The sequence below is a fragment of the Phaenicophaeus curvirostris genome, chromosome 24, assembly GCF_032191515.1.
Source record: "Phaenicophaeus curvirostris isolate KB17595 chromosome 24, BPBGC_Pcur_1.0, whole genome shotgun sequence".
NCBI lineage: Eukaryota > Metazoa > Chordata > Aves > Cuculiformes > Cuculidae > Phaenicophaeus > Phaenicophaeus curvirostris.
The window spans coordinates 3803554-3817870 of NC_091415.1; the positions used below are offsets into that span (position 1 = coordinate 3803554).

The 14317-nt window shown below is 44.7% G+C and overlaps 1 protein-coding gene across 1 annotated transcript; it reads right to left on the reverse strand.

Moving 5' to 3' along the window:
- Positions 1-7119: 7119 nt before the first annotated feature.
- Positions 7120-12580, reverse strand: LOC138730768 (nuclear transcription factor Y subunit alpha-like). The gene is made up of 8 exons (XM_069876247.1): positions 12458-12580; positions 11300-11405; positions 10928-11094; positions 9426-9531; positions 9072-9238; positions 8106-8282; positions 7655-7757; positions 7120-7357 (listed from the first exon to the last, which is right to left on the reverse strand). Exons 1-8 carry the CDS (start codon positions 12578-12580, stop codon positions 7311-7313), a joined length of 996 nt encoding a protein of 331 aa, XP_069732348.1. The 3' UTR covers positions 7120-7310.
- Between the last annotated feature and the right edge of the window lie 1737 nt (positions 12581-14317).

Here is a 14317-nt window from a genome sequence, read left to right on the forward strand (position 1 = left end):
TCTCTAAATTGGTAAGAAATTTCATGGCTGGCCTGTACCTTCAACAAAACCTGCCTTCTGCAGGAGCTGTCTTTCCCCTTTGATCTGTCACAGGACCCAAACTTGTAAGGAAAGCAGAAAGCAAATATTCACTGACAGCTGTTGCTGCACCTTTCTACCTAATCCCTTAAAGGTGAGGAAGTAGAGTTTGTGTGAGAGAAGTTTCCTAAACTTCTCTGAGCACACATTCCTTTTTTCCCATGCATCCTCTCCCCTCTTTCCCAGTTTCGTGATGCAAGGAGGAAATACGTGGGTTTGTAGATGAACTAAGACTAATATTCGTAAGCAAAAAAAAATGCTGAAGTTCTTTTGAACTTCTCATTCTTTGTTGGTCTTCAGAAGAACGGAATAAACAAAGCCAGTAGAATATAAGGTGGGGAACTGAATGACAGTGGAATATAAGCTGTCATAGCGCACCTACCTCAGCCGAATCCTGAAGATGTTAGATATGTCAACACACAGCCTTCACCAGAAGTTTTCTTCCATGCTTGAGACCCACCAGGCAAATCCAGTTCCCTCAGAGGTTGCGGAATATGATGCTGTTACCTTCAGAGCCACAACTCCACATTCTGGAACTGAAAAGAGGGAAAAAAAGGTCCATCTAAACAAAGCAGCACAAAGCCTTGGGTGTATTCACAGAATTTTGCTGAATTACACTTAGGAACAATCCATTTGTCCAGAGGAGGCTACAAAGATGGAGCACCTCCCATTTGAGGACAGTCTGAGAGAGTCGGGGTTGTTCAGCCTGGAGAAGAGAAGTCTCCAAGGAGACCTTAGAGCAGCTTCCAATACCTGAAGGGGCTACAAGAAAGCTGGGGAGGGACTGTTCACAAATGTGTAGTGATAGGACGAGGGGCAATGGGGATAAACTGGAGAGGGGCAGATTTAGACTAGACATAAGGAAGAATTTCTTCACGATGAGAGTGGGGAGGCCCTGGGACAGGTCGCCCAGGGAAATTGTGGCTGCCCCATCCCTGGAGGGGTTCAAGGCCAGGTTGGATGGGGCTTGGAGCCCCTAATCCAGTGGGAGGTGTCCCTGCCCATCACAGGGGAGAGGAGCTGGATGGGCTTTAAGGTCCCTTCCAACCCAAACTTTTCTATGATTCTATGAATATGATACAAAAATGGTTTTAAATTTTGGTATTAAGATTGCAAGAAGACTCTAGCCTAGGGAGTACTGGATGACAAGGAAGAACAGGAATGTGAAAAGGCAGACAATATGTCCATGAATCACATGAACTGCCCTCTGCCTTTGGGTGCTTGTACAGTTCTGAAGGGTGAGGAGAGAGAGAAAGGGGAGAAAAGAAGGAATCTGTTGACTGATCTGATGAGGCTACAACACACCCATTTTTTTTGCCATTATATCTTATAACTCTTTGTTCTATTGCAATTTCTCTGAAAACACAGCTACATAATAAAGCCTATTAACAGCTAACGAAATCAGTTTCCAGCTTCCCGAAGAGGTTTGCATGATTGCATTCTTCGCTTCCTGTCCCAGCTTCCCATTTTCTGTTCTTGCATATTGCTATTTCCTTTTTTAATCTCTCCCATTTTTTTGATCACCACCACATTGACCAACTTGGGAAAGAATTAACGACTGACGTCTTTGTGTTTTGGGTCACTTTTTGAGACGTTACAAGTGTTGGTATGGGGACCATACCATTAAGGTCTAAAATGATACACATCAGGAAAGACAAATAGTGAACAGAAAAGGCTGCAGGATAAAAATTCAACTCCTTTTGTAGCCTGTTTGATTCTTTAAAAGCACAGTCCTTACTGAAGGTGATCTGTTCTCATATGAGGAATTTGAGGGTGTTTCTAGGGACAGCTTATCTCTATGAGAGGCATCAGGCCTCTGCCGCAAAATGTAGAAGTGGAACTGCCTGATTTCAAATAAAGAAGAAATAAACAAGAAACATTGTCAAGACCTTCAGAATTTGTAACATCTTACGGGTATTTTCCTTCTGTGCAAAGGGTGGAGATGTGCCAGTAACCTGAACTGCTTACAAGGAAGGAAGACTTGTCGTAAGACCTAGTTTAGATTGGCATGTTTAGTAATTAAGTCGGGAAAGCACCAGCAGCCCCTTCAGTCTCCTTCTGTTCTGCTGTGGACCCACGTTCAGGAAGGGTCTAACTTAGGTACAAGCAGCCTTGGGACACTTGGGACATTATGACCCTGGCCCTGTCTTCAGATAAGCTTGACAGACAGCTAGTTAGTGACCTAGTTCTACATCGGCTGTCGAACAGTGGTGAAGACATTCATCTGGCTAATGTTTCACACATCCTCCCAGCTTCTTTCAGTTTATGGTAGCAGGAAAATACATTATGGCATTTTCAGAACTGGGCATATCAGAAGGACAGGGCACAGATGACAGGATGTAAGAGGACAGGTGTGTTTTCTATGACTGAGGTTATAGAATCAGAATAATAGAATAACCAGGTTGGAAGAGACCCTCCGGATCATCGAGTCCAACCATTCCCATCAATCACTAAACCATGTCCCTGAGCACGTCGTCCACCCGTCCCTTAAACCCCTCCAGGGAAGGTGACACAACCCCCTCCCTGGGCAGCCTCTGCCAGGGACCAATGACCCTTTCCCTGAAAATTTTTTTCCTAATGTCCAGCCTAAACCTCCCCTGGTGGAGCTTGAGGCCATTCCCTCTCGTCCTGTCCCCTGTCCCTTGGGAGAAGAGCCCAGCTCCCTCCTCTCCACAACCTCCTCTCAGGGAGTTGGAGAGAGCAATGAGGTCTCCCCTCAGCCTCCTCTTCTCCAGGCTAAACACCCCCAGCTCTCTCAGCCGCTCCTCATAAGGCCTGTTCTCCAGCCCCCTCACCAGCTTTGTTGCTCTTCTCTGGACTTGTTCCAGTCAATACATTCTATTTCAGCGCCTCCAGACATCTCCTCTGTCCTTTTACAGGACTCCTAGTTAAAACTCACTCCAAACCTAAACATTCTCTGCAGCCTGTGCTGGAATAGTTATTTGCTTCTTTGTCACACTTCAAAAGTGGTAAACACCGAGCACTGTTTTAATCTCTAATAGGGAGAAAACGAATATTCACGTGACAAATAGCTGCACACCTTCATCTGTTACCTCCTGTTCACTGCCAGCAGCTCTCATCCTAAGTGTACTGTAACAACATAGCAGTTGTATAATAAACTATAAATTACAGAGATTCTTTTAATCATCACAGCATTGCACCATCTAAGTGCTCTCCCGTAGCAGCTTTCAAATTGGGGAAAATGTATCATATACAAAAGAAGCCACGGAGATTTGATCAAAAGGCAGAGATGAAAAGGACGATGTTTTATGAAGCATTACGTAAAACCATACAGTTCTGCTCCGTGTCTTGAAAGCCCCACAGAACGCAAAATGGGAAAGGAAAGTGAATTCTGGATATAATGCTTGAGTGCAAAACTACAGACACCAAGGAGTCTCCGCTAGGCCAGATGAAGCTGGCTCATTCATACCTTTCCTCCTTCGCTGCAAGTAACCGAAACGTGAGAACGTTTCTGGAACAAATGATTGTGTCTAACTTCTCCAAGTACAAAGGATCAGGGATTTGTTACATGAAGAACCTAAAGAAAGAAAAAACTCAGCATATCAACCTTATTCGCTTCACATTAGGAACACAAAATTATATTCATTCTATTCACTCCAGAATACTCATTCAATTCTTCTCAACTTCCTGCCCTACTTCTATTCCATGCCCTGCAGTTGCAAAATATGGATCATCACAAAGGAAAATTAAGTAAAACAGGACAAGACCCTGGCAACTGTAACTAGCCAAGATTAGCAGATAGAGGAACATCTCTCCAAAGTGAGGGATTATTTTAAATTAGCCTGTTCCTGTTCTTCTTCGGATTTGAAAAGAATTTCAAATTAAGAATAAAGGAAAAAGCTGCAAAAATCAATATCTGAGTGGTTCTGTTTTCATACCACTTTAACAATTCCACAATTCTATACTCAGGAGCTTCCCAGCTACAGATGGGACACAGTGTGACTACTGAGCACTTCCTCTCTACCAGACTCACCATGAAATTTCCACACACCTGAAGGAATAATAAACCAGCTGCCCAGCTTGGTGCTGCCTTCCTTCCCTGCCCCAGCTAAGGGAGGGTTAAAGCCATCCAGTTCCATGCCCCCTGCCATGGGCAGGGACACCTCTCGCTGGATCAGGGGCTCCAAGCCCCATCCAACCTGGCCTTGAACCCCTCCAGGGATGGGGCAGCCACCTCTACTCTGGCAACCTGGGCCAGGGCCTCCCCACCCTCACAGCAAAATATTTCTTCCTCCCAGTATCTAATCTAAACATCATCTTTTTATAAGACCCCTTTAAGTATTAAAAGGCCACAATAAGGTCTCCCCAGAGCCTTCTCTTCTCCAGGCTGAAAAACTCCAACTCTCAGCCTGTCCTCGTACAGCAGGTGCCCTTGGATAACTCCAGAGCCTCAACATCCTTCTTGTGGTGAGGGGGCCATAACCATTCCACCTGAACTGACAATGTTCCCAGCAACTGGCAGCGTCCCTGTGACTGTCCCTTGGCTGCTACTGGTGGTATTGGTGTTGGCTCCTGTTTGGACAATTTGGGCTCCAGCCAGGCTGGCTGCGGGAATGGTGATCGTGCCTGTAACAGGGACTGTAACTTTAAGAAAATAAAACAGAAAAGAAAAACAAAACAACCAAAAACACGCACACAGAAAGAAGGGAACACCATTAGTCCCACTTGTGGTTATTACTCACTCATCAGTCCACAATAGAAAAGGATCTAGAAACACTTTGGAAATCATTAACCGACTTTCTTTAACTCTCTTCCATTAACTCTCCTTTATCCTAATCCACTCTTCTATGCACTCCCAAAGTGGAGTTCTTGCTCAAGTATACTGAATCTATAAAAAATTCTCATTTAATTACTACAGGTTTGAATTGGAGGATGCCTCAATTCAACAGATTTACCCAGGACAAAGAGAGCAGACTTTTCTGGTAACAGCACGGCCAGTGACTCCAATCTCAACAAGCACACACTGCCTTTAGAGTGAACACACACAACCCAAAGCAACTGAAAAACTGAACGGCAGCACTCAGGCTTTCACATCACTATTTAAAGTAGCAACTAGAAAACTTCCTATATAACAAATCCATAGCTGTTAAAATGCGTTCTACAACCATGGATCGGAACCATGGAAGTGTATCCTGTATTGTTAAATACACAGACAGGAGTAAGCAAACGGAAACCATTTAATTGGAAATTGTTAAAAGAGATTCAAAAAGCCACAAAAGAGAACGAATTAACTGCTCCGGAGCCAAGCCACCCGGCAGAGGTTTTCACCCCCACCCCCCATTCCAGGTCCCACGGAGCGGCTCGCCGCGAGGGTCCACTGCCCTGGGCTGAGGGAGGGCCGCTCGCCACCGCTGCTGCCACGAAACCCACGCAGCTCCAGCATTACAGAAGGGGCTGTTAACAGATACAATAAGAAATAGTTTGATTAAACAACGTTGTAGCAGTTCAAGAATCGAGACAGTTTAAATAATGCAATTTTACAACAGATGCGGCTTTTTGTTTTATCAAACCCTTATAAAGATACCTGATTTTGAAAGTTGTAACAGGCATGACCTGGTGTTTATAGATAGTGTTTATATGTATATATATGTATATATTATGGTGTTTATAGATAGATCAAAGGATGTGCTTGACAAGCAAGTAGACAACTGAGCAGTTAAAGAAACCTTAATTTTACAATCAATCAGTGACAAAAAATCCTAATGACAAATACAGAAAGATATGGTGTGGTCTGAAAACCCCTACAACAACAGCTGGGATCACTACCTATCAAGCACAGCTGATGGCTACCGCCCTGACTGTACACCGGACAGAAAGGCTTTTGTTATAGATGCAAGTTTTACTGAAATAAATCAAGCAAGGGAAATTATATACGGGGGGATGGAAGTTTTAACTCAACTGACCAGTCCGTGATTAACTACAAAAATCATGAATTTGCAAACTACAGTACTCACAGAGCAAAGAAGAACAATATATTGCCATAAGTGAAATATTTGTTAGACAATCGATATAAGCCTTATTAGATAATGCATGTACATATTTTAAGTGCTGTATGTTCCCGGTACCGTGTGTAGTTTGAATATCCTTAGCATTGAAAAATTGTGGATCCAATAGTGATAACCAACAATTGCATGAATGTATTCAGCTGGCTTTGAAATGAGTGGTCGTGTGTGTGTGTTTGAAGCGCTTCAAACGTTTGTAAGACTTACAAATTGGTTTTGATTAATCTTGAAAATATATATCTGGGACCTTTCAATCTCAAATGTCCACTAAGCCAGCAAACAGGTAGATTTACCTGGGGATCTTTGGAATGAAAGGTTTCCGAAGGAAAAATTTTAAAATACCTAGCAAAACATAGCAGTTGTATGTGTGTGAGTGTCCATGTCCCCCCCCGCCTTTTCTCCTTCCTTTCTAAGTTTTTTTTTTCTTTTAGCTTTGCAGAAGTCCAGAGGAGTTAACAGTGTTATCTCTCTAGGGGAATGCCAATTTGTGAGAACACTCTGCATTCCAGTGTCCCTCTTCAGCAATTGCTGGGTCCTAGTGCAGACAACCGTTAGGGATAATTGAGCAAATGACAGAGGAAAATTCAAATGATTCATTATGAATTATTGAGTGGATATTCTTACCGTATCAACCAAAAAATACTATAACCACTAGACTCGAGCTGTTTGGTCAAATGATTATGAAAGGCAGAAAAAAAGTAAGGTATAAAATGTGTTGTGAACTTCGATTAAATGGCTTCACTTGGATCATACTGATCACTGCGTGTTGTCCCGTATTTTCTTCCGTCATGGGTCTATCGCATGCAGGTGATACACGGAGAGCCTGTGAAATGCATTCAAGATGGGAGGAGTTGGGCATGGGAGGATGCAAGCATCACCTGTTCAAATGCTTATGAACAACAGCTTCCGCCTCCAAATTTCAAATCAGTAAGAACGGAGTAAGCTTAAAATCTGTAACGAGATATGGAGTTAAAGACATGCTTTATCAACATACTCAGCCAAAAGCCAGCTAAAGTTTCTACTTGTTGAGAGAACTGCAGGGAAAACCTCCACCATGTATTGAAAACGTGGTGCTTGTTCTGTAGAAAGGGTAGGCTGTGACACAATGATTGTTGAATTGAAAGACGCACTCGGTGTACTGAGAAGGTAGGACAGGCTTGCAGAAGGGATGGGAATTTTATTCAGTTACCTTTTCTCTTTAAGCAGTGGCTAGGAGACTCCCATCATCTGCGTCATGGCTTCTTCTGAGTTGGATCCTACATGTACAAAGCACATATATCGTAACGGCAATATAACCATTCTCTGTTTGTAAAAGGAAGAGAATACATTTCTATCAATATCCCTATAATTTCATTACTCAAGGCAAACAGACACTTGCTCTCCACAAGAAACGAGACATGAGGTTTCTTTACAATGCTTGAAACAAATTCAAAGGCAGAAGGACAAAGACAAGCAGCCCCATACAGAACAAACAAAGCAGCACAAAGACACCTCTAAAGCTCATTCTGAAGGGCTGAACGTGGCACTTGTCCAACGAACACACAAAATTCTACTCGCCTGCATGTGAGGGCTGTCTTTCTCCTTTGAGATGAAACGTCCACCTTCTCCCCGCTCCCTGGCCATGGCATGACGGTGTCGGGATTCATGCAAGTATTTCTGCAACAACATGAAGGAGGCGATGAGAGACCAGCCCACTATTTCTAGTGCAGTTCTTCCAGTAGGGGACATTCCTGACTGCTAGAAAAGCCTCCCCAGCCCCTGACCTTCACCAAAGTTAAAATGCTTACAGTAAATGCCGATTTGTACTTCATCTACACACACTCTCTCAACAGTTAAAAGCACGAAAGGAAGAAGGACGACCATCAAGCTTAGAAATTTACTCTGATGTTGCTTATGAAAAACAACAACAACTAACAACTGAAGAACATTTTAAGATTCGAGTCCTCATTTTCCAGCACAGAGGGGTTTCAGCAACCCTGTATTAGATCCGAGTTGTACTCTCACCCTTCGTTGTACAGGAAGTTTTCCCTCTGCCTCCAGCTTAGCCCGTGCCTGCCTCCTCTTCAGGATCCGATGATACTGCTTGGGATTGACATAGGTGACGGGCTCTTCTCCCAGTGTTTCTGCTCCAGGCAAGAGTGTTCCCTGGAAAGCAGGGACCGATCCAGCTCCAGATACCATCTGGAAAATGGTACAAAAATAAGGCTTTAGTACTTGCAGCTTAGAATGCAAAGTGAAGGCCAAAAGTAATTATAAAAAAAAAAAGTTAAAATGGCAAGTGTTTGGGTTTTGTTCAGAAACTGCAGCAAACAAAACCGAAAGGAGTAATAAAGCCATTCTCAAACTGCAGAGCAGATTTAAACAAACCAATTACACATCAATTCTGCCTGCGTTTTTTCTGATAAAGGTAAATTTCATCACAATACACAATTCTATGACCACGTTACTGCTTCTTGTACAACACAGCACACAGGACATGCCAATTGCTTCCCTTTCTTTATGGACATCACTTATTTGATTTATATGAGAGTTTAGGAGCACTTCTTCAGCAAACGAGGCTCGCAGAGCTGCTGACACCTACTGCGGACAAACAGTAACAGTCAAGCCAAAGGCCTCACTGCAAAGAAACCAGAACTGGAAAAAAAGCCTTCTGCCGAGTCATTGAAACAAATACTGAGGGATCCTCAAGAACATCAAAGATCGAGTCACCCTTTTCAAAACTCTGCCTATCAGTTAACAGCTGATCTTGAATTTCAGTTACTAGATGTCTGACCTCAGGGATCTGCTCCAGGAGAGACAAAGTACAGAACACTGAGATCGCAATCACACACACGCCATCAGAACAGAAAACCTTTGAACCCATGGGAGTTACCAAGAAGACTGACCATGCTAAGGTGACATCAATCTCACACAACACTTTGTGTACGGGCACCTTAGGGCTCAACCACTAGTGGAAAGTTCAATACATACCATAACCATTCCACCTGAACTGACAACATTTCCAGCAACTGGCAGTGTCCCTGTGACTGTCCCTTGGCCGCTACTGGTGGTACTGGTGTTGGCTCCCATTAGGACAACTTGGGCTCCAGCCAGGCTGGCTGCGGGAATGGTGATCATGCCTGTAACAGGGACTATAACTTTAAGAAAATAAAACACAAAAGAAAAATAAAACACAAAAGAAAAACAAAAGAACCAAAAACACGCACACAGAAAGAAGGGAACACCATTAGTCCCACTTCTGGTTATTACTCACTCATCAGTCCACAATAGAAAAGGATCTAGAAACACTTTGGAAATCATTAACCGACTTCCACCACCTCATACCTTGTTGCAGAATGGTTCCATCAGCGTTAACTGGCTGATAGACTATGGTCTGGCCCTCAGTGGCTTGTGCTACCTGTTGGCTTTGAACTGCTATTTGCTGCTCTGTCTAAACAAAACAGGGAACATAAGAACTTCACAAACTGATGCTTTTTCAAGTTTTACAATTCCTGCAATAACACACGCTGCTTAAGGGAGTTCAGGCAACTATTTCTTTTGCTTTGTTACGAGCATCAAGAAATAGGATGGAGCACAAACCAACTTTGTTGCACCTAACGGTCTCTGAGCAAGGAGCCCAGAACCTGTACGTGCCACAGAGGAGAAAAGGCAGCTTCAGGGCGGCAGAGACCCCATCCCTGGAGGGGTTCAAAACCACATGGTCGTGGTGCTTGGGGACATGGTTTAGCAGGCATGGTGTGGTTGGGCTAACCGTTGGACTGGATGAGCTTAGAGGTCTTTCTCAACCTTAATGATTCCATGATCAGAGAATCACACTGTTGGAAAAGACCTCTATGATCACCAAGTACAACTATTCCTACCAAATACTAAACCACGTCCCTCAGCACCTCGTCCACCCATTCCTTAAACTCCTCCAGGGATGGTGACTCAACCACCTCCCTGGGCAGCCTCTGCCACTGCCCAATGACCCTTTCAGTGAATAATTTTTTCCTAATGTCCAATCTGAACCTCCCCAGCACAGCTTGAGGCCATTCCCTCTCATCCATCACCTGTCACTTGGGAGAAGGGACCAGCACCCTCCTCTACAACCTCCTCTCAGAGGTTCCTGTGCCGAGGGCTGAAAAGAGCAGAACATCTGCAAAAGGCAGCCAAACCTCATTCTTGGTTTGAACAATTTTATTAGCTGAATAGTGTAAACAGTACTTACAATCGCCTCTATTAAAGACCAAAATACACTTGAAAAAACGCATAGTATAAAAGAAACTGTAAACTTTTAACTATATACAAACTTTGTCTGACATGACATTACTCTTGGTACCTTCCCACAGCCATTCACAAAGAAGTTTTCCTTCTCCCCCTCTTTTTACAATGGAAGCATTTGAAACTATTTTGCATCACTGGAGGAGCATTTCCCACATCCCCTTCGCTATACTCATATAAAACTGGATGTCGATCTGTTCACTGCTCCAGGGCTTTTTGGGTCAATCAACCACACTTCTCCTTCTCCATGAGCCTCATTGAAACCAATACCGCGGGATCCTCAAGAAAATCAAAGATCGAGTCACCCTTTTCAAAACTCTGCCTATCAGTTAACAGCTGATCTTGAATTTCAGTTACTAGATGTCTGACCTCAGGGATCTGCTCCAGGAGAGACAAAGTACAGAACACTGAGATCGCAATCGCACACACGCCATCAGAACAGAAAACCTTTGAACCCATGGGAGTTACCAAGAAGACTGACCATGCTAAGGTGACATCAATCTCACACAACACTTTGTGTACGGGCACCTTAGGGCTCAACCACTAGTGGAAAGTTCAATACATACCATAACCATTCCACCTGAACTGACAACATTTCCAGCAACTGGAAGCGTCACTGTAACTGTCCTTTGGCCGCTACTGGTGGTACTGGTGTTGGCTCCTGTTTGGACAACTTGGGCTCCAGCCAAGCTGGCTGCGGGAATGGTGATCATGGATGTAACAGGGACTGTAACTTTAAGAAAATAAAACACAAAAGAAAAATAAAACACAAAAGAAAAATAAAACACAAAAGAAAAACAAAAGAACCAAAAACACGCACACAGAAAGAAGGGAACACCATTAGTCCCACTTCTGGTTATTACTCACTCATCAGTCCACAATAGAAAAAGATCTAGAAACACTTTGGAAATCAATAACCGACTTCCACCACCTCATACCTTGTTGCAGAATGGTTCCATCAGCGTTAACTGGCTGATAGACTATGGTCTGGCCCTCAGTGGCTTGTGCTACCTGTTGGCTTTGAACTGCTATTTGCTGCTGTGTCTAAACAAAACAGGGAACATAAGAGCTTCACAAACTGATGCTTTTTCAAGTTTTACAATTCCTGCAATAACACATGCTGCTTAAGGGAGTTCAGGCAACTATTTCTTTTGCTTTGTTACGAGCATCAAGAAATAGGATGGAGCACAAACCAACTTTGTTGCACCTAACGGTCTCTGAGCAAGGAGCCCAGAACCTGTACGTGCCACAGAGGAGAAAAGGCAGCTTCAGGGCGGCAGAGACCCCATCCCTGGAGGGGTTCAAAACCACATGGTCGTGGTGCTTGGGGACATGGTTTAGCAGGCATGGTGTGGTTGGGCTAACCGTTGGACTGGATGAGCTTAGAGGTCTTTCTCAACCTTAATGATTCCATGATCAGAGAATCACACTGTTGGAAAAGACCTCTTTGATCACCAAGTACACCTATTCCTACCAAATACTAAACCACGTCCCTCAGCACCTCGTCCACCCATTCCTTAAACTCCTCCAGGGATGGTGACTCAACCCCCTCCCTGGGCAGCCTCTGCCACTGCCCAATGACCCTTTCAGTGAATAATTTTTTCCTAATGTCCAATCTGAACCTCCCCAGCACAGCTTGAGGCCATTCCCTCTCATCCATCACCTGTCACTTGGGAGAAGGGACCAGCACCCTCCTCTACAACCTCCTTTCAGGTAGTTGGAGAGAGCAATGAGGTCTCCCCTCAGCCTCCTCTTCTCCAGGCTAAACACCCCCAGCTCTCTCAGCCGTTCCTCATCAGGCCTGTTCTCCAGCCCCTTCACCAGCCTTGTTGCTCTTCTCTGGACTCGCTCCAGAGCCTCAACATCCTTCTTGTGGTGAGGGGGCCAGAACTGAACCCAGGATTCAAGGTGCGGCCTCACCAGCGCAGAGTCCAAGGCAGAATCACCTCCCTGGATTCCCTGGATTCCCTACCCAGGAGCTGCCCAGATGGGACACAGTGTAACTACTGGGCACTTCATGTCCAGAACAGAAACTTTTCCTTTGAAGCACACTCTCTCTCCTCCCAGCCCAGACTCACCACACGCTTTTCACCCACCTGAAGGATACTCGAGGGCTGCGCTGCCCAGCGTGGCTCTGCCTTCCTTCCCTTTCCCAGCTCAGAGAGGTTGGCGGCAGCTGTCCCGGGCTCCGAGGGAAAAGGCAAATCCTTCTTTTCCATCCTGCCTACAGCCCTTCCTGAGGCAGCCCAGCCCCTGCCTGCAGAGTCCATCTTGAGGGAGGGAGAGCAGCAGGGCAAAATGGAGGCACCTGCACCAGCCAAGCAGAAGTGCCCCACAGCAACACCCGCCCAATCGGCACGCAGGGAGGGAAAGGCCAGCTCCCCACAGCCAATTGGTTTCCAGCTCTCTCCAGCAGCCAGAGTGAGGGGACCCATCCCCTCAGGTAGAGTGGGCTGAACACCAGCACTCTGAGCCCTTCCCCACAGTGGGTGCAGGGAAACTTGTCAGCTGCTCGGTGTTTCTCAGCAGTGCCAAAACTGCTGGCTGCCCTCACAGCTCCCTCCGCACTACCGCCTCACCTCTTCGCCTCATCATTCCCCCCTCTCACTTCTGCCATCTGATGAATCACAGAACAGTTTGGGTTGGAAGGGACCTCAAAACCCATCCAGTTCCAACCCCCTGCCATGGGCAGGGACACTTCCCACTGGATCAGGCTGACCAAACCCCCACCAACCTGGACTTGAACACCTCCAGGGATGGCACAGCCACCACTGCTCCGGGCAACCCCACCCTCACAGGAAAACATTTCTTCCTCCCTGTATCTAATCTAAACATCTTCTCTTTCAGTTTAAAACCATTTCTCTTTGTCTGATTGCTACAGGCCCTGCTAAAAAGATTTCCTATCCGTCTTTTACAAGCCCCATTTAAGTATTTAAGGGCCACAATAAGGTCTCCCCACAGCCTTAGCTTCTCCACGCTAAACAACCGCAACTCTCAGCCTGTCCTCGTACAGCAGGTGCTCCAGCTCTCGGATCATCTTTGCGGCCTCCTCTGCACACTCTCCAGCAGCTCCGTGTCCTTCCTGTGCCGAGGGCTGAAAAGAGCAGAACATCTGCAAAAGGCAGCCAAACCTCATTCTTGGTTTGAACATTTTTATTAGCTGAATAGTGTAAACAGTACTTACAATCGCCTCTATTAAAGACCAAAATACACTTGAAAAAATGCATAGTATAAAAGAAATTATAAACTTTTAACTATATACAAACTTTGTCTGACATGATGTTACTCTCTGTACCCTCCCACAGCCATTCACGAAGAAAAGATATTATTCCCCACCCCTCTTTTTACAATGGAAGGATTTGAAACTATTTTGCATCACGGGAGGAGCATTTTCCACATCTCCTTCTCTACACTCATAAAACTGGATTTCGATCTGTTCGCTGCTCCAGGGCTTTTTGGGTCAACCAACCACACTTTTCCTTCTCCGCAAGCTTCTCCTTTCTCCTCATCTACTCTTTCATGCACTGCCAAAGTGGAATTTTTGCTCCAAGTGTAGCAAATCCATAAAGAATTCTCATTTAATTACTACAGGTGTGAATTTGAGGATGCCTCAATTTAACAGATTTACCCAGGACAAAGAAAGCAGATTTTTTTTTTGGTAACACAGCACGACCAGTGACTCCAATCTCAACAAGCAAACACTGCTCTTAGAAATGAACACACATAACCCAAAGCAAATGAAAAACTGAATGGCAGCACTCAGGCTTTCAGATCAGTAATGAGAAAACTTATTATATAACAAATCCATAGGTCTAAATCAGAACCTATATATGAGGGGCTTAGCTGGGAAAAAAGTTCTAGCGATTTAGAAGTTTACAAGTTCTTTAAGAAAACTAAACGCTCATTAAAAAAAAATCAAAAACCAAACTGCAGCATATGAATATGGACTGACAAAA

What these genes read in the sequence shown, in the direction of transcription:
- LOC138730768 (XM_069876247.1), bottom strand. Translation starts at nt 12,580, where the DNA reads ATGGAAAAGAAGGATTTGCCTTTTCCCTCGGAGCCCGGGACAGCTGCC. An exon ending in TGGAACCATTCTGCAACAAG is followed by an intron (nt 9,239 to 9,425) that starts GTATGAGGTGGT and finishes ATTTTCTTAAAG; the next exon opens with TTATAGTCCCTGTTACAGGC. An exon ending in GTTCAGGTGGAATGGTTATG is followed by an intron (nt 8,283 to 9,071) that starts GTATGTATTGAA and finishes ACCATTTTCCAG; the next exon opens with ATGGTATCTGGAGCTGGATC.